The following is a 21,009-nucleotide window of genomic DNA, read 5'->3' on the forward strand; positions in this document are numbered from 1 at the left end:
AACAGCTCATACAGCTCAATATCAAAAAGGCAACAATCCAATCAAAAAATGGGCAGAAGACCTAAATAGACATTTCTCCAAAGAAGACATACAAATGGCTAAGGGGCACATGAGAAGATGCTCAACACTGCTAATTATTAGAGAAATGCAAATCAAAACTACAATGAGGTACCACCTCACACCGACCAGAATGGCCATCATTAAAAAATCTACAAATAATAAATTCTGGAGAGGGTGTCAAGAAAAAGGAACCCTCCTACACTGTTGGTGGGAATGTAAATAGGTACAACCACTATGGAGAACAGTATGGAGATTACTTTAAAAAACTAAAAATAGAGCTACCATATGATCCAGCAAAAACCTGGGCATATATCCAGAGAAAAACCTTACTTCGAAAAGATACATGCACCCCAGTGTTCACTGCAGCACTATTTACAATAGCCAAGACATGGGAGGAATCTAAATGTCCACTGACAGATGAATAGATAAAGATGATGCAGTACATATATACAATGGAGTATTACTCAGGCATAAAAAAGGATGAAATAATGCCATTTGCAGCAACATGGATGGACCTAAAGATTATTATACGAAATGAAGTATGATGATATCACTCATATGTGGAATCCAATTAAAAAATGATACAAAAGAACTTATTTACAGAACAGAAACAGACTCAGATTTGAAACCAAACTTATGGTTACCAAAGGGGAAACATCGAGCGGACGGATAAATTAGGGGCTTGGGATTAACATACACAATTATATATAAAATAGATAATCAATAAAGACCTACTGTATAGTATAGGGGACTCTACTCAATATCCTGTAATAACCTATATAAGTAAAGAATCTGAAATGAATATATGTATATATATAACAATCACTGTGCTGTACAACTGAAATTAACACAGCATTGTGAATCAACTACACTCTGATAAAATTTTTTAAGAAATATAAAAAAAGACCCCCCAATATTACATAAATACATCCAAATGATACAAAAACAAGGACTTATAGGCTCTTAAGCTGAAGTCCATCCTAGAAACTGTTGGCAAAACATTGTGTTTATGTGCACTTTCTTGAGAAGGATCACTAGCTTTCATCAGCTCCTCAAAGATTAACCAAAAAAGATCAGGAACCATTGACCTAGGCCTAGAGTCCTACGGAGATGTTAAAAAACACAACAGTAAAACAACAAAAACAACAAAAACTCAAGACTTACATACATGACCTGTCCACACTTAAAATGTAATACTAACCACATTTACGAATGTATACCCCTTTTCACACCTGCCAAGTTCTAAGAGCTACTTCTCTCTGTAAGTTAAGAAAGAACAAGCAGCCATTGGCTAATGACAGAGATTACTATAAAGATTAACACAAAAGTAGTAAAAGGAGAAGCAAAATTTAAGTACATTTATGTTAAGACCAATACCTAATTTATTTTGGGCCTAGAGTGTTGAGTGTTTGTCAGTTTTGTTGGCAAGCCTTCAAATTCTAAGAAAAAGACTTTTCTATCAGAAATGCTACTTTTTAATCAACCTAAGTCAAAGCTGTCAAAAACCAAAACCGAAACCAAAACAAACCCCCATAAATTACATGGAGTTTCCCCGTTTCTGGTGAAAGTTAAAATGCTTTACTTTGGAAATTCGTAAAGAACTTTGTCATATATATAGTGTTTAATCATCCTCAAAAAATTCTAGCCCAACCTTTTCTTCACAAAAGTGCTAGACTGTCTGTCTGCTCAGTTAACCTCTCAAAGAAAATAAGGTCTCTTAGTTACTTCCCTGCTGGCGCAGTGGTTAAGAGTCCGCCTGCCAATGCAGGGGAAAACGGGTTCAAGCCCTGGTCCAGAAAGATCCCACACACTGCGGAGCAACTAAGCCTGTGCGCCACAACCACTGAGCCTGCACTCTAGAGGCTGCGAGCCACAACTAGTGAGCCCGCATGCTACAACTACTGAAGCCCGCACGCCTAGAGCCTGTGCTCTGCAAGAAGAGAAGCCACTGCAATGAGAAGCCCACATACCGCAACAAAGAGTAGCCCCTGCTCACCGTAACTAGAGAAAGCCGGTGAGCAGCAACAAAGACCAATAAATAAATAAATAAATAGATAGATAGATAGGCCTCTTAAATTTGGTACTTTTTTTTTTGGTACTGTTCATACTAGTTCCCAGGGTGATTTCAATTTAGGATTATCTAAGGATAATTTATATTTCTAGGCTGTATTTTCCTGTAAAACCTACATAAATACCAAGTAAAACTCTAAGCAAATGGGCAAATTTCATTTACTTTGTTGGATTCTTTCACAGATAACCTGGTATAAGATTAATATAATAATGGAAGTCTTAATTGTTTCCTATTTTCTTTTCTTTAAAGATTTTTTTTGAAGTGGACCATTTTTAAAGTCTTTATTGAATTTGTTACAATACTGCTTCTGTTTTATGTTTTGGTTTTTTGGCCATGAGGCATGTGGGATCTTAGCTCTCCGACCAGGGATTGAACCCTCACCCCCTGAATTGGAAGGTGAAGTCCTAACCACTGGACCGTCAGGGAAGTCCCCCTATTTTCTATTTTTTCTTTTTTTTTTCTTTTCCCCTATTTTCTTTTTAATGAAGAATCTTCTTGCTTCTGAGTCAGAAGCCCTTCGCATATGAAAATAATTATAAATGCAAAGGAGTACTGCCGAAATACAGGGTAATTTGTTTCAGATTCAAGTGGGGAAGTGGGTGGAAAGCATATGGAATTTATAAATTTCTTTTGTCTATTAAGAATGCAGGCTAGTTAAATCCTGGTATTTTACAATCCCGTATTTTCTTCAAATAAAACCAAGATAATTCTCATGTCATGGACTAATACACAAAGTTGACTGCGATATAAACAATATCAAGGCTAACCATGCTTTGGTACACTAAGTTTAATTCTCTGAAAACAAACTATCAGAAGATGCTTTATTGGTCTAATAATCTTTTAGAGAAGAATTTTAAACATACATACACATCTTTTTTTATTTTTAAAGTAATTTTAGATTCATGGCAAAATTGATCAGAAAGTACAGATTTCCTACGTTTATACCCCCTACTTCCATACACACATAACCTCCCATTATCAACATCCCCCACCAAAGTGGTATATTTGTTACAATTGATGAATTTACATTTAAACATCAATATTATCCAAAGCCCATAGTTCACATTACAGTTCACTCTCCATGCTGTACCTTCTATGAGTTTGGACAAATGCAAAGTGACATGTATACATCACTACAGTATCATTCAGAAAAGCTTCACCACCCTAAAAAATCCTCTGTGCTCCACCTAGTCCTCCCTCTATTCCCTCTAGCCCTTGGCAACTACTGATATTTTTACTGTCTCCATAGTTTTGTCTTTTCCAGAATGTCATATAGTTGGAACCATTCAGTATATATCCTTTTTACGCTGGCTTCTTTCACTTGCTAATATGCATTTAAGTTTCCTCCATGTCTTTTCATGGCTTGATAGGTCATTTTTTTTTTCTAGTGCTGAATATTATTTCACTGTCTGGACATACCAGATTATTTATCCATTCACCTACTTAAGGGCATCTTGGATGTTTCCAAGTTTTGGCAATTAGAAACAAAGCTGCTATAAACACCTGTGTGCTGGGTTTTGTGTGGACAAAAAAAGTTTTTATTTATTTTTTATTTTTTTAAATATTTATTTATTTATTTTTGGCTGTGTTGGGTCTTCGTTTCTGTGCGAGGGCTTTCTCTAGTTGTGGCAAGCGGGGGCCACTCTTCATCGCGGTGCGCGGGCCTCTCACTATCGCGGCCTCTCTTGTTGCGGAGCACAGGCTCCAGACACGCAGGCTCAGTAGTTGTGGCTCATGGGCCCAGTTGTTCCACGGCATGTGGGATCTTCCCAGACCAGGGCTCGAACCCGTGTCCCCTGCATAGGCAGGCAGACTCTCAACCACTGCGCCACCAGGGAAGCCCCCCAAAAAGTTTTTAATTCCTTTGGGTAGGATCATGATTTTTGGATCATATGGTAGGAGGAGAATTAGTGGTGTAAGAAACTGCCAAACTGTCTTTCAAATTGAAGTGGCTGTACCATTTTGCATTCCCACAAACAGTGAATGAGAGTTCCTGTTGCTCCACATCCTCATCAGCATTTGGTGTTGTCAGTGTTCTGGATTTTGGTCATTCTAATAGGTGTGTAGTGGCGTCTCGTTGTTTTAATTTGACATATGATGTGGAGCACCTTTTCACATGCTTATTTGCCAATTATATATCTTCTTTGATGAGGTGTCTATTAAGGTCTTTGGCCCACTTTTTAGTAGGGTTGTTTGCTTTATTATTATTGAACTTTAGGAGCTGTTTGTATATTTTGGACAATAGACCTTTAACAGATGTCTTTTATGAATATTTTCTCCCAGTCTGTGGGTTTTCATTCCATTGACAGTGTCTTTCACAGACTGAAATTTTTAATTTTAATGAAGTCCAGCTTATCAATTCTTCTTTTCATGGATCATCCCTTTGATATTGTATCAAAAGAGTTATCACCAAACCCTAGATCATCTAAGTTTTCTCCTGTTATCTTCTAGGAGTTGTTTTGTGTTTTACACTTAGGTCTGTGATCCTAAGTTGAGCTAATTATTGTGAAACATGTAAAGTCTGTGTCTTGATTCTTTTTTTCCCCCCAATGTGAAGGTCCAGTTGTTCCAACACTATTTGTTGAAAAGACTATATTTCTCTATTATATTGCCTTTGCTCCTTTGTCAAAGATGAGTTGACTTTATGTGTGTCTATTTCTGGGCTTTCTATTCTGTTCCACCTATTTATCTAGATTTTCATCAATTCCACAGTCTTTTTTTTTTTTTTTTTTTTTTTTTGCGGTATGCGGGCCTCTCACTGTTGTGGCCTCTCCCGTTGCGGAGCACAGGCTCCGGACGCGCAGGCTCAGCGGCCATGGCTCACGGGCCCAGCCGCTCCGCGGCATATGGGATCCTCCCGGACCGGGGCACGAACCCGTATCCCCTGCATCGGCAGGCGGACTCTCAACCACTGCGCCACCAGGGAGGCCCAATTCCACAGTCTTGATTAGTATAGTTTACAGTAAGTCTTCAAGTCAGGTAGTCTTAGTCCTCTGACTTTGTTCTTCTCCTTCAATGTTGTCTTGGCTATTCTAGATCTTTTGCTTCTTCTTATAAACTTTAAAATAAGTTGTCATATATACACACATATGTATGTATACAACATATATACAATACCCTTAAAATTTTTTTCTTTACCATGTTACCCAGGAATGAAATTGCTGGATCATATCATAGTTCTATTTTTAATTTTTTGAGGAACCTCCATACTGTTTTCCATAGTGGGCCCATCCCAACAGTGCATGGAGGGTCCCCTTTTCTCCATATCCTTGCCAATACTTGTTATTGTTGCCTTTTTGATAAGAGCCATTTTGACAAGTGTGAGGTGATATCTCATTGTGGTTTTGATTTGCATTTACCTGATGATTAGTGATGCTGAACATTTTTCATGTAGCTGTTGGTCATCTGTACGTCTTCTTTGGAAAAATGTCTGTTCTGCTCCTCTGCCCATTTTATAATTGGGTTGTTTGTTTTTCTGATGTTGAGTTTTATGAATTCTTTGTATATTTTGGATATTAACCACATATGGGATATCTCATTTGTGAATATCTTCTCCTATTTAGTTGGCAGCCTTTTTGTTTTGTTGATAGTTTCCTTCGCTGTGCAAAAGCTTTTTAGTTTGATGTAGTCCCATTTGTTTATTTCTGCTTTTGTTTCCCTTGCCTGAGGAAACATATGCAAAAAAATATTGCTAAGATTGATATCAAAGAGCATACTGCCTATGTTTTCTTCTAGACTTTTTATGGTTTCAGGTCTTACATTTAAATCTTTAATCCATTTTCAGTTTACTTTTGTATATGGTTTGAAAAAATAGTTCAGTTTGATTCTTTTGCATGTAGCTGTCCAGTTTTCCCAACACTGAAAAGGCTGTCTTTATACATCTTCCCATTGTATATTCTTAGCTTCTTTGTTGTAGGCTAGTTGATCATATAAGTGTGGGCTCATTTCTGAGCTTTCTGTTTTGTTCCATTGATCTATGTGTCTGCTTCTGTGCCAGCACCATACTGTTTTGAGTACTGTAGCTTTGTAGTATAGTTTGAAATCAAAGAGTGTGATACTTCCAGCTTTGTTCTTCTTTCTCAAGAATGCCTTGGCTATTCGGTGTCTTTGTGTTTCCATACAAATTTTAGAACTGTTTATTCTAGTTCTGTGAAAAATGTAATTGGTATTTTGATAACTATTGCACTGAATCTGTAAATTGCTTTGGGTAGCATGGTAACAATACTGATTCTTCCAATCTATGAGCATTCTCTTTGTGTCATTTTTCACTGTTTTTCATCAATGTCTTACAGTTTTTGGAATACAGGTCTTTCACCTCCTTAGTTAGATTTATTCCCAGTTATTTCATTTTTTCTGATGTGATGGTAAATGGGACTGTTCTCTTAATTTCACTTTCTGATAGTTCATTGTTGGTATATAAAAAGTAACATTTCTACACATTAATTTTGTATCCTGCAACTTTACTGAATTCATTGATGAGTTCTAATAGGTTTTGGTGGTGTCTTTAGGATTTTCTATATATAGTATCATGTCATCTGCAAACAGCGACAGTTTTACTTCTTCTTTTCCAGCTTGGATTCCTTTCATTTCTTTTTCTTGTTTGACTGCTGTGGCTAGGACTTGGACTATTATGCTGAATAAAAGTGGTGAGAGTGGGCATCCTTGTCTTATTCTTGATCTTAGAGGAAATGCTTTCAGCTTTTCACTGTCTGATGATAAGCTGTGGGCTTGTCATATATAGCCTTTATTTTGTTCCTTCTATACCCACTTTGTGGAGAGTTTTTTACCATAAACGGATGTTAAATTTTGTCAAAAGCATTTTCTGCATCTATTGAGATGGTCACACGATTTTTATTCTTCAATTTGTTAACGTATTGTAATCACATTGATTGATATATGGATAATGAACCATTCTTGCATCCCTAGGATAAATCCCACTTGATCATGGTGTATGATCCTTTTAATGTATTGTTGAATTCAGTTTGCTAATATTCTGTTGAGGACTTTTGCATCTGTGTTGATGAGTGATCAACACAGAAATTAGAAAATTACTGTGGCCTGTAATTTTCTTTTCTTGTGGTGTCATTTTCTGGTTTTGGTATCAGGGTGGTGTCTTTTTCTGACTTTGGTATCAGGATGCTGCTGCCCTCATAGAATGGGTTTGGAAGTGTTCCTTCCTCTGCAATTTTTTGGAACACTTTGAGAGCATAGGTGTTAACTCTTTTCTAAACATTTGGTAGAATTCACCTGTGAAGCCATCTGGTCCTGGACTTTTGTTTATTGGCTGTTTTTTAAAAAAATGAAATTCAGTTTCATTACTAGTCACTGGTCTGTTCATATTTTCTACTTCTTCTTGGTTCAGTCTTGGGAGAGTGCACATATATAGGAATTTGTCCTTTTCTTCTAGCTTGTCCACTTTGTTGGTGTATAGTTGTTTGTAGTAATCTCTTAGGATCCTTGTATTTCTGTAGTGTTTGGTTGTAACTTCGCCTTTTTCATTTCTGATTTTATTGATTTGGGCCCTCTCTCTTTTTTCTTGCTGAGTCTGGCTAAAGGTTTATCAATTTTATTTATCTTTTCAAAGAACCAGCTCTTAGTTTCATTGATCTTTTATATTGTTTTTTCAGTCTCTATTTCATTTATTTCTGCTCTGACCTTTATTATTTATTTCCTTTTACTGACTTTAGGTTTTGTTTTTTCTTCTTTTTCTAGTTTCTTTGGGTGTAAGTTTAGGTTGTTTGAGATTTTTCTTGATGAGTCTGGCTATAGGTTTATTCAAAACCACACATATATTATTATTCCAATTTTGTAAAAGGATGTTTCACATTTTACTAGAATTACCTCTGGTGAATTTTTACTTTAGATTAGCTTTACATAGCTTTCACCTTCATAAGAGCTTAATTCACATCAAAATCTTTAAAAAAAATCAATGCCCTGCATGGTAGTAAAATTTAACAAGTTAATATAAGGAGACTGTCTGGAAGATCTCTGTTTTAGTTCCAGGTATACAATACTGAGTTCTTTCCTGCACAATGTCCACAACATGCCTTTGCTCAAAAGGCAGGTAAAAAAAACATACTGGGAAAACAGTTCAGTTGGTTAGAAATATTTTCTTTCATCTTAATTCTTCAAATCAACTTAGCTCTGTTCCTATGGTAATATTAATAGGATACAACCTACTTAATAGTCCCTTTGCAAATCCTAAGATGTGCTGTGAAAGAGCACAAAATCATAAAGTGTTTGATAATCAATCTTTCTAATACTATTGCAAAAAGAGAATGAATTTCTTCAACCTAATTGCATTCTTCTTTAATCCTATTTTTAAAAGTTATCAGTTCCGGATTCAGAGTGAAGTCAGATTGTTAAGTACTTATAATTTAGAAACTTAGTCTACAGACTTCTCTCCTACTCTTTGCTCATTCACTTGTCAAAATATGTATTGTGTGCCAATTACATGAAAAGTTATTGTGATTAAGTTACAAATGTCTATGAGTTTAGACTCTTAGAGTGGAAATAAAGGTTTTAAAAAGACTAATTTAAAAAAAATCAGGTGAGACTAAAGAATTATCAACAACTTTGTTAAGTGTATTAATGCCACTGTGGTTATATATAAAAATGTCCATAATTTTCAGAATTTTATATTGAAGTGTGCAGTGTAAAATGACATCTATATCTTGGATTTCCTTTCAAATACTTCAGTACAGATAAAAGAAAGCAAACGTGGCAAAAATCTTTAAATACTGAATCTGAGTGATAGGTTCACTGTCTAGTTTTTGTGTGTGTTCAAAAATTTCATTAAAAAATTAGAAAAAAAGGCAGTTATTTCTCTAATTGTGTAAATGGCAAGCTCACTTAACTACTCTGTGTCTCAGTTTCACCATCCTTAAAATAGAGATAATACTGCTGCCTACCTCATATGGTTGTTCAATACTGCTGTTTCTCTGGGAGAACTAGTTTAGGATTTTAAGGACCATCAAGAACACATCCACTCAGCTCTCTGCAGTACTGGCAATATGACTGGACCTTACCCAGCCCCATGAACATGGTGGTGACTCTACTACGACTTTGGTATGGAGAAGGTGTGTGGCTTGAGAAGGTGGATCTAAGATACAGAAGATCAAAGTTTGTTGCCTCAGGTGAAGCCTTTCTTCTTTGCCTTGAACCAAAGTTGCTTTTGTGAGGTTTCTAAGAATGAGATTCTTTTTGGAAGTTACCAGCAACATCTGAGTAACAAACCAGGTTAAAAGGTAGCTCAAGTGTGGCCCCTGTTTCCTGCTTTTTCCTTGTCCACTTAAGAGATGTAATAGAAGAGTACACATGATGAGTTTCCGGATAGAAAAACAGATTTACCTGACCTAGCATTAACAGTGATAAGACCAGTGATTTGGGACAAAGGAAGGGAAGAAGCCTTGTGCAGAGTACCACTTACTTATTCTTTTCCACTTAGTCCTACCATCTTGAACCCACAGCCCATATGTGGGCCAGACTTAGGCAAATTCCAAGGAGTAATGGGTTCACATGAAGCAGGAAAGTGAGGGAGGAGAAGAGGAGAAAAAAAAAATCCAAATGACTGCAGTAAGGAAGGCCAAGAAGTTTCTGGGGAAATTCAACAAACTGATTCTAATTTACGTAAGGCCTATATGAACCGGGACCTGCTTGAAAGTATTTGGTGGTAAAGGAGCTAAATATCAAAGATAAGCCATGCTTTCAGAAAATAAACTGTGTCCAAAGCCTAGGTATTTCCTTTTTTTTCTTTTTTTCTTCTTTTTTTTTTAAACACAAAAGGACAAAATGAATAAAAACAGCCAAAGGAAATATCCTTATAGATATATTTAGGGAGTAGCAATTAAAAGAGCACTGTAATGTTAGCTGAACAATTGTATCTAATTTTTCATACTTACATTCTACTTCTAGAAGGCCTCCAGATAAAAATAAATACAGAATCAGACTACTTACCACTTCCACTGCTCCCACCCTGGTCCATGCCACCATCATGTCTTGTCTGGGTTACTGCAATAGCCTCATAACCAGCTCATTGCTTCTACACTTGTCCTGCTACAAACTATTCCCAAAAAAGCAGCTAGAATATTCCTTTTGAACTATTAGATCATGTCACTCCTTGTCGCAAAGCCCTTTCATGGCTCCTCATGTCAGTTAGAGTCAAAGTCTTTATAAAGCCCAATAAAGGCCTACTGATGTCCATATCACCTCTCCCTCTTACTTGGCTGACTTTTCTACATCTCACTGGTTCTATGCTGTTTTACTTAACCATGCCAGTCATAGTCCCACTGCAGAGCCACTCCTCCACTTACTGCTACTTCTCCCAGGAATCACTTTCCAGAGAGAGACACACACATGGCTTAGTCCCTCCCTTCCTTCAAATACTACTTCAGCAGTTACGAACTTCCTTAAATTCCCCATTTTACACAGCAACACTCCTTCCCACCTCCACCATTCCCATCTCCCTTCACTGGTTCAGTTTGTGTCATAGCATGTATTACCAACTGTAATACTATATATTTTATTTATTTGTCTTGTTTTTCCACTAGAATAAACTCAATGATGGCACAGCTTTTTAATTAATGCTGTATCCCCAGTCATTAGAACAAGGCCTGGCATTCAATAAATATATTGAATAGTTTACTTACCTTAATTCATGACAAAAACTAGGGGCTTTTTATCTATACCTCACACATCACGGATTTATAGTGTAGATCAGTTTTCAGGTACATTATACACTAGGAATACCTCTAAAATAACATATTTGCTCAGAGAAGTGAAAATTCTCTTCCCAAGACCTGTGATTTGCACTTATCTTTTCAACCATAGTTTTTATACACATAGTATATTAATATACATACTTAAGTTGTATAAAAAACATACAACTTAAAAAACTGGACAACCTAGAAGAAATGGGTAAGTTTCTAGAAACACAGAGCCCACCAAAATTGAGCCAAGAAGAAACATAATTTGAACAGACTGATCACTAATGATGAACACAGAACCTGTAATAAAAAAAAAAAAACTCCCTGCAAACAAAAGTCCAGGACCAGACAGCTTCACTGGAGAATTCTACCAAACATACAAATAAGAACTTATACCTGTCCTTCTCATACTATGTCACAAGATTGAAGAGGAGGGAACACTCCCAAGTTCATTCTGTGAAGCCACCATCACCCTGATACCAAAAGCAAACAAAGACACTACTAAAAAAGATTACAGGCCAGTATCTTTGATGAAAATAGATGCAAAAATTCTCAAAAAAAATCAGCAAACCAAATCCAACAACACATATAAAGGATCATACACCATGATCAAGTTGGATTCATTCCAGGGTCACAAGGATGGTTCAACGTATGTACATCTATCAACGTGATACACCGCATTAGCAAAAGGAAAGACAAAAACTACATGATCATCTCAATAGATGCAGAAAAAGCATTTGACAAAATTCAACACACATTCATGATAAAAACTCTCACCAAAATGGGTATACAAGGAACTTATCTCAACATAATAAACGCCATTTACAACAAACTCACAGCCAACATAATACTCGACAGTGAAAAACTGAAAGCCTTTCCACTAAATTCAAGAATAAGACAAGGATGCCCACTCTCACCATTTCTATTTAATACTGTACTAGAAGTCTTAGTGACAGAACTCAGACAGGAAAAAGAAACAAAAGGTATCCAAATTGGAAGAGAAGAGGTAAAACTGTCACTACTTGCAGGTGATAAGATACTCTACATAGAGAACCCTAAAGTCTCCATACAAGAAATATTAGAATAAGTGAATTCATCAAGGTAGCAGGATACAAGATTAATTTACAGATATCTGTTGCATTCCTTTACACAAACAATGAAATATCAGAAAAAGTAAAAAAAATCCCATTTAAAATTGTGACAAAAAAAAATCTAGGAATGAGCCTAATCAAGGAGGTGAAAGACTTATACACTGAAAACTACAAAACACTGATAAAGGAAACTGAAGTTGCTTAAAAGAAATGGAAAGGTATCTCATGCTCTTGGGTTGGAAGACTTAATATTGTTAAAATGGCCACACTATCCAAAGCAATCTACAGATTTAATGTGATTCCTATCAAAATACCCATTACATTTTTCACAGAACTAGAACAAATAATCCTAAAATTTTTATGGAACTACAGAAGACGCAGAATTGCCAAAGCAGTCCTGAGGAAACAGAACAAAGCTGGAGGGATAACCGTTCCAGACTTCAGACAATACCACAAAGCTACAGTAATCAAAACACAATGGTAGTGACACAAAAACAGACATATAGATCAATGGAACAGAAAAGAGAGCCCAGAAATAAACCCACACACCTATGGTCAATTAATCTACAACAAAGAAGGCAAGAATATACAGTGGAGAAAAGAGAGACTCTTCAACAAGTGGTGTTGGGAAAGCTGGACAGCTACATGTAAATCAATGAAGTTAGAAAACTCCCTCACACCATACACAAAAATAAACTCAAAATGGTTTAAAGACATTAGTATAAGACATGACACCATATAACGCTTAGAAGAGAACATAGGCAAAATATTCTTGGACATAAACTGTGGCAAAATATTCTTGGACATTAACTGTAGCAATATTTTCTCAGATCAGTCTCCCAAGGCAAAGAAATAAAAGTGAAAAAAAACAAATGGGACCTAATCAAACTTAAAAGCATTTGCACAGCAAAGGAAACCATCAACAAAACCAAAAGACAACCTGTAGAATGGGAGAAAATATTTGTAAATGATGTGACTGACAAGGGGTTAATCTCCAAAGTATACAAACAGCTCATACAACTCAATATCAAAAAAACCCAAACAACCCAATAAAAAAATGGGCAGAAGACCTAAACAGACAGTTCGGTAGAGGTCTTCTTAGACCTAAGAAGACATTCAGATGGCCAAGAGGCACATGAAAAGATGTTCAACATCACAAATTCTTAGGGAAATGCAAATCAAAACTACAATGAGATACCACCTCACACCAGTCAGAATGGCCATCATCAAAAAGTCTACAAACAATAAATGCTGGAGAGGGTATGGAGAAAAGGGAACCCTCCTGCACTGTTGGTGGGAATGTAAATTGGTACAGCCACTATGGAGAACAGTATGGGAGGTTCCTTAAAAAACTAAAAATAGATCTACCATATGATCCAGCAATCTCACTCTTAGGCATATGTCTGGAAAAGTGAAAACTCCAATTTGAAAAGATACAAGTACCCCAATGTTCATAGCAGCACTATTTATAAAAGCCAAGACATTGGAAACAACCCCAGGGCCCATCAACAGATGACTGGTTTAAGAAGATGTGGCATACATACACAATGGAATATTACTCATCCATAGAAAAGAATGAAATATTGCCATTTGCAGCAACATGGATGGACCTAGAGAATATCATGCTAAGTAATTCAGATAGAGAAAGACAAATATTATATGTTATCACTTACATGTAGAATCTAAAAAATAATACAAATGTATCTATATATAAAACAGAAACAGACTCACAGACATAGAAAACAAACTTATGGTTACCAAAGGGGAAAAGGAGGCGGGGAGGGATAAATTAGGGGTATGGGATTAACAGATACAAACTACTATACATAAAATAAGTAGGCAACAAGGATATACTGTACAGCACAGGGAACTATATTCAATATCTTGTAAAAACCTATAATGGAAAATAATCTGAAAAAATATACAAGTGAATCACTTTGCTGCACACCTGAAACTAACAATATTATAAACCAACTATACTTCAATAAAAAAATTTAAAAAATAAAAAAACACACACCACTTCAATATATATATATATAAATTTCATATGATATTGCTTATATGTGGAATCTAAAAAAAAGGGTACAAATGAACTTATCTACAAAACAGATATAGAGTTACAGATGTAGAAAACAAACCTATGGTTACCAGGGGATTGGGGGGGGTGGGGATAAATTGGAAGACTGGGATTGACATATACACACTACTATATATATTCAGTAAAATAGATAACTAATAAGGACCTACTGTATAGCACAGGGAACTCTACTCAATACTCTGTAATGGCCTATATGGGAAAAGAATCTAAAAAAGAGTGGATATATGTATATGTATAACTGATTCACTTTGCTGTATACCTGACTACTAACACAACATTGTAAATCAACTAAACTCCAAAAAAAATTTTTTAAAAAATCACTGAAAAGAGATCTTATTCTCTTTCTAGCGTAAGAATTTTCCTATGACTCAAACAACCAACACAATTTCTGACAGCCTTTTACAAAAACCTACAACATATAGATTCAATGTGTTAGATTGGACAATTCTTTGAAAACAATATTAACATCCTATGAGCTTAAGAAAGATTCTTCAAGGTCTAACTGCAGAGTGCTGAACACTCTTCATCTTTCTCTGGGATTTCTATTGGACTGTTTAGTACAACTGAGACCCAAAGGCTTCTGATGTCTTGGTCATGAAGACCTTTTTTCTCTTCTGTGGTTCAGAATTGGCAAACTTTATCCGTGGCAGAAACTCTAGTATGTTTCCTTTCATTTCAGAGGATCCAAAATTATTTATTTGATGTAATAAGTAGTATCAGTGTAAAAATGTGAAACACAGCCACCTTAAATTAGAGTTAATACAGCTAAGTTTAATTAACTACGGAAAAGGAGAATATATAAGAAATTGGTACTTTAAAAAGATGCACTTAAAACGGTTGAAGTCTTTCTCAATGATGTAAAGGAGCTCACAGAATGCAATTTTTTTTCCTTTTCTAAACTGATAAAAGCTAAAGTAATCTACATCATTGCATGAAATTCTTTCAGATCACTTCTAATTTTCTTAGTCTATGTTCAATATCAAATGTGTTTACAGTCACATAACACTTTTTGATAACATATTTCCTCCTCTCAGAAACGTTAATGAATGTCCACAGCCAAATCAAACAAAGAAAAAAAAAACACTTTAGAGAAGTGCTGTCCAACAGAACTTTCTGCCATGCTGAAAATGCTCTATTCTATGCTGTCCAAAATGGTAGCCACTAGCCACATATGGCTATGGAGCACTTGAAATGTGGCAAGTAAAACTAACTGAATCTTTAATTTTATTCAAGTAATTAAAATTTAAATAGCTATATGTGGCTAGTGGCACAGCTTTAGAGATTCCAGAAATAAGTCACGGGCCTATAATAGTATTCCTTATTAGCTTTCTTAGGATCCATTAATTAAAAGTAATTTCCCAGAATTTGCTTTACAAATTCACTTACTTAATTACCATCTAAGAATTATCATCATCCTCAAATCCCAGATGTTATTAAAAAAAGGTTTATTTAAATAAGACTGACATTTAAAATTGTTATTTAACATATTATTAAAAGATAATTTTTTTTTTTTGCGGTACGCGGGCCTCTCACTGTTACGGCCTCTCCCGTTGCGGAGCACAGGCTCCGGACGCGCAGGCTCAGCGGCCATGGCTCACGGGCCCAGCCGCTCCGCGGCATGCGGGATCTTCCCGGACCGGGGCACGAACCCGTGTCCCCTGCATCGGCAGGTGGACTCTCAAGCACTGCGCCACCAGGGAAGCCCTAAAAGATAATTTTAACAGTACTAAGGACAACAAAACTGAGTGAGTTTTACAGAGAAATGATGAAAAATATTTGATTCTTCCCTTCCTCTATCTACATCCCAGCAGCAAGTCTTCTTGGCTCTACTTCCAAAATATATTCCAAATCCATTCACTTTTTAAAATCTTCTTTTGCTCCACCATACTCCAGGCTACCATCATCTCTTGCCTAGATTATTGCAACGGCTTCCCTTTAGTCTCCCTGCTTCCTCTCTAGTCATTCTTAAAATTTATTCATTACACAGCAACCAGAGTGATTGTCTTAAAATGCAAATTAGATCACTTTACGCTTGTCCTTAAAATTTTTTCAATGACTTCTTCTATTCTTAGGATATAGTCCAAACTTTATTCCACAAGCCCACCTAACCAGCACCATTCCTTCCTCCTGCTACATCTCAGAGCTCATTGTGACACCACTTTTCACCCTTCACATGGTCCTGCCATATTTTCTTTCGTAGTGCTTCAACAGGCCCAAAATTTGTCTGGCCTAAGGCGTTGGTGCTGTTTTTTTCTGCTTGGAATGCTATTTTCTCAGATCTTCATATTGGTGACTCTTGTCGTTCAGGCTGCAGCTCAAATGTCCTTTTCAGAAGAGGTTTTTCCCTCACCACTCTATCTCATTTTGCCACCTAGTCACTATTACATAGTCCTCTTTTATTTTCAGATTTTCTTTTACTTTCACAACCGAAATAATCTTTGTTTACTTGTTTCTGCCTATCTTTTCCCTCTGGAATGTTGAATCCATGGAAACAGGGAGCTTGTCTTCACTGCTTTGGCACATAGTAAGCTCTCAATATTTGGAGGGAAAAAAACTAAACTTTTTTATAACTATCACCTTAGGTCATACATAAATTGATCAAATCGGGTGAACTCTTTCAAGGCTGCCTCGGAACTAACACATTCAAATGGAAATAATTTAATCCCTTCATTCAAAAGCTGCTCAACAGCTTCTTTTAACACAGAAAAAATATTTTACTTTGACAATCTTTTGTTGAGTTTCATCTTCCTATCCTCTATCAGTTCTCTGTCATGTTAAGAATGGACCTATGGACTAAAGAGTGCCCTAATTCCTCTCAGCAGCCCTCAGAGGAGATTAGTTTCTTCAGCAGGTTAGTCTCCTTCCTTCTCAATGACCTTGAAGCTGTCCCCATGGAGCCACTTTAAATTGTCAGTTTTTTTTTTTTTTTCTTTTTGCGGTATGCGGGCCTCTCACTCTTGTGGCCTCTCCCGTTGCGGAGCACAGGCTCCGGATGCGCAGGCCCAGCGGCCATGGCTCACGGGCCCAGCCGCTCTGCGGCATATGGGATCCTCCCAGACCGGGGCACGAACCCGTATCCCCTGCATCAGCAGGCGGACTCTCAACCACTGCGCCACCAGGGAGGCCCAAATTGTCAGTTTTAAGGTAAGGAGTCTGTTGGGTATCTCTTCATCCAAAAAAGGTTTATGCAAAATATTTATATAATCCAGGAAAGCATAAACCAGATGATGACAAAGTACCTATGCCTACTGTTTAAGAATAAGTATTTTTAGTGACTGAGTCTATTAGCTATTATTATCATAAATCTTATTGTCCATGAAGTTTCATTTTTCCTAAGGAGTCTGGAATACAGCATTTTAATAGGCAGTACTCAACTTGACAGGTTAAATCCTAAAAATGCATATTTAAATTTGTTGTTTTGAACTGCTAAGTACAATTTCCTGTAGAACAATTATAGAAGAAACTCAGCCGATTTAACCTCTAACACAGTTGAATGAGTACTTATTTTATTTCTGCTCTTACTGTTGATCAAGAAGGTAGGTATCCTAGCCCCCTGTAGAGAAGTGAGCTCTGAAGGCAGAGGACTGTATTTTACCCTCTGCGAGGCATTTTTGTACCTCTTTGATACTCATCACTTGTTTCTAACACCTAAGATATTGGTAAGGTGGCTATAGTCACTCTTGAGAGTACGTGTGTATATGAAACCCAGGAATCAAGCAAAACAAAATGCCAATTATCCTCTCAGAACAATACCCTTGAAAAGTTCCCACAGTTCAAGGTTATGGCTTTAGTTCTTTTCTTTAAAGACATGAAAATAACTGAATACAACAAAGTAACAGTCTGAATTGTATGAATTGTTTAAAGAAATTCAACAGAAAGCCTGGAAACATAAAGCTTGTGACTTGGTAGGTTTCATATCCCCCTTTTCTACCTACAAAATGGTAGAAATCATAAAGAAAAACCGCTGTAAATTTAACTTGAAAATGTAAAGAACAATGTCAAATGTTGATGTGTTGTACCACTGTTTTGCCTATATAACCTATCCATCCAGTTTTTAAAACACTTAAAAGGAACCAGGCACTTTGCAAGACTTCTTCTTACTTGGACAAAAGACACACATTTTTAGATGGCTGCTCAGAACTCTTATCTGATCTCAAGAAAAATCTAATTGATACTTGCTGAATTCAAACCATCCCCCCCACCCCCACATTGGTCTCATCAGTAGTAAGTGCTCCCTGACTGAATCTTTCTAACTTCTAGGTCAGTTGGGCCTCGAGCCGTACATTCAACTCTGACAAAGCGTCTCCAACCTGATCAAGACCAACTTACAGCCTTGAACAGCCTCTTTTGCCACATAAAATCAAAGTAATGAAATGAAATGGCTTGGTGTGAAAAGCTGGGGAAATACACAGCCCACTGGAATGATGGAGCCATGCTCCAGATACAACTTGGAGCTATATGCTTATCTCCCACCCTTGTGATTCAAACACAGAATTAAGAATATATATCTATCTATCTCACCTAGCATTAAACCAGGACCTTCACTCCACCCTGTTCAACATAATGTATTTATTGCAAAAGGAAAAACACTGCTCTTAGAGAAAAACAATGCTGTATGACAATGTGCACATCACTTGCTTCAGTTTCGTTTCTATAAAATAGGGATAATAATAGTTGTCCCGACTAACTCACAGGGTCATTGAAAGGATCAAATAAGATAGTGAATGTGAAAGTACTTGCAAACTGCTAAACTATTATTGCTAAGTCGCTCCTTTTTTGAACTTCTGAGCTTTCCTCTACCTCATAGTTTAATTGCAAGGTTAATTAGAATATCCAGATACAGAAAATCTACATTAATAGGATTTTGGAGAGGGCGGTAGATAAATAATGGAAAATACTGATTAGGACAATGGGCCAGAACATAGGAAGTTAGCCTCAAAATTACAGTAAAGTCTTGATGCAAAACCACTACCGTTAGGGCTTACTCTTTGCAGACACCGGCCAGTTCCCCCAACACACGCAAATACCAAGCTGTACTGTGCTACTTTTAGGTGAATCACTGGGGATAAGCTGAGTCTGGAGGTGCAAAGGGGAGGGACTTCCAGTCCTGATGATCAGGCTGTTCCCCAATCCCTTTAACAAACACTCCTCCTACTCTTTGTGCCTGGCCTAGTTAATCAAAACTATTCCCGGTAAGAAAATGGCTGTCAAAGATTTTTTGCAAGGAGAGTCTTGTAACTATGAGAAACCAGTAGCATACCTACTCCTTCCCCCACCACGAACTATTTTGAATGGATAGATTCAGAAACAAACAAAAAAAACCGGATTATGGTTTGTTTCTCCCAAGACTCACTCTGGGCCTCACCCTCCAAGCTTCAGCTCTCCCATCTGTAAAATGAAGAATGACGGCGCCTGTCAACTCCATCCCACTGCTACCGAAAGGATGGATGAGACAGTGCCTGGAAGGCGCCAGGAGTGCTGTCTGATAAACACTAAGTCCTTCACTGTTTGTAAAGTATTAAGAGTCCTGTTACGCCCTCCCACCTCAAAGGAATCGCCGGATTAGAACTGACACCCCCAGTCACTGAAAAAAGCAACGCTTAAGCGGGCGGGGCGTATCCGCACTGAATCTGTTTCGAGGTGTGAGAAAGGAGGCGACCCTGCGCCCCGGAGAGGAGGAGCGGGGAGAGAAGGTTGAACGCAGGGGCCGTGAAGAGCCTACCTGTTGTTCCGGATGCTGACCAGCACACACAGCACCAGCTCTAAGTAGGTGCGGAGCACTTCCAGCCAACGGGTTGAGAGCTGCAGGGCTTCGACTTCTTCCCCGCCAGTCCTGGTGTCGACGCGGCCTCCATCGCCCGGGCCGCCTCCGCCGCTCAGGTAATTCTCCGCGGCGAATTCAACGCGCAGCTCTCGCACGAACCAGCCGCACTTGCGCATAAGGAATTCGAGCCGTGGCTGCTCCGAGGGCGAGACGCGGAGGCAGATGCGGAGCTGGGGCCAGAGAGCCGGGTAGAAGAGGCACTCGCGCCAGTGCGAACAGGAGGCCGAGGCCCGTAGCCGGTCGGACGCGGACAGGAAGGAGAAGATGTGCACGATTAGCTCGCTGGGCAGCGACGCGGCGCCTGCCGCTTGCCCGCACAGAGCCATTCGGCCCCGCCGCCGGCTGCCGGTCCTCGGCCGCCCCCGCAGTCCCCGGAGCAGCCCCCGCAGCCGTCGCAGCTGCTGCAGCCGCAGCCGCTGCCGCCGCCACCGCGCCACCCGGGCGGCCCCGGCTCGGGTTCGGGCTCCCGGTGGTCGGGGCTGCGGCACTGACAAGAACAACAACATCAATGACAAGGAAGAAGGGGGCGGAACCGTCGTGGGTCTCGGCGGAACCAAGTGCAGCACAAGTTGCGGAGAGGGGGAATGGCCTCTGCGGGGGTGGCCTCCAGATAGCCAGGCTCCGGCCTCTCAAACTCTACTCATGCGCATCCGAGGCCTGCACACTCAGAAACTTCAAAACCCTCGCTTGGACTGGTTAGGGGCCCGGAAGCGGCAGGATTTATTGTAAGGAAACGGCAGCCCTCCCCGCGCCTGGAGGCGGAGGCAGAGCAGTGGTAGGAGCTGAGTTTGACGTCACCGGTGGTGGGAGGAGCCCTGCGTGACTGGGCGCGACTTCCGGAAGAAGGGAGCGCCAGATGGACGGTAGGGAAGGGAGACGCAGCACGTGATCCTTGACGCAGGCAGGCCGACCGGCGGGGCGGGGCGGGAAGGGCTGGTGGTGCCGGCGATGGGCGCCCCCTCCCGTCTCACAGAGGACGCCGAGTTCCGTCAAGTCTGTAAGTCGGTTAACTTGGGTATTCAGGCGGTGGAAGTGGCAGAACTCGCGTTGGTGCAAGGGCTCGTGACGTTTCTCATTATACGTTTCTCTGTTGCTGGGCTGAGGACTCAAGAGCCAGAGTGGTGGCTTGGGTCTTTCTCAGCCGTCCCACCTGCCCGGAG

At 38.8% G+C, this 21,009-nt stretch overlaps 1 protein-coding gene across 1 annotated transcript in view; it reads right to left on the bottom strand.

Moving 5' to 3' along the window:
* Window positions 1-20,521, bottom strand: part of FBXO33 (F-box protein 33) — a 31,675-nt gene extending 11,154 nt beyond the window's left edge. Inside the window, exon 1 of the mRNA XM_081228081.1 lies at window positions 19,748-20,521. Within this exon, the coding sequence (XP_081084207.1) occupies window positions 19,748-20,355 (608 nt within the window). The 5' untranslated portion in view covers window positions 20,356-20,521. The remainder of the gene's footprint in view (window positions 1-19,747) is intronic.
* Window positions 20,522-21,009: the final 488 nt, after the last annotated feature.

This window comes from Mesoplodon bidens (genome assembly GCF_964165515.1).
Source record: "Mesoplodon bidens genome assembly, chromosome: 3".
In the NCBI taxonomy this organism is placed as follows: domain Eukaryota; kingdom Metazoa; phylum Chordata; class Mammalia; order Artiodactyla; family Ziphiidae; genus Mesoplodon; species Mesoplodon bidens.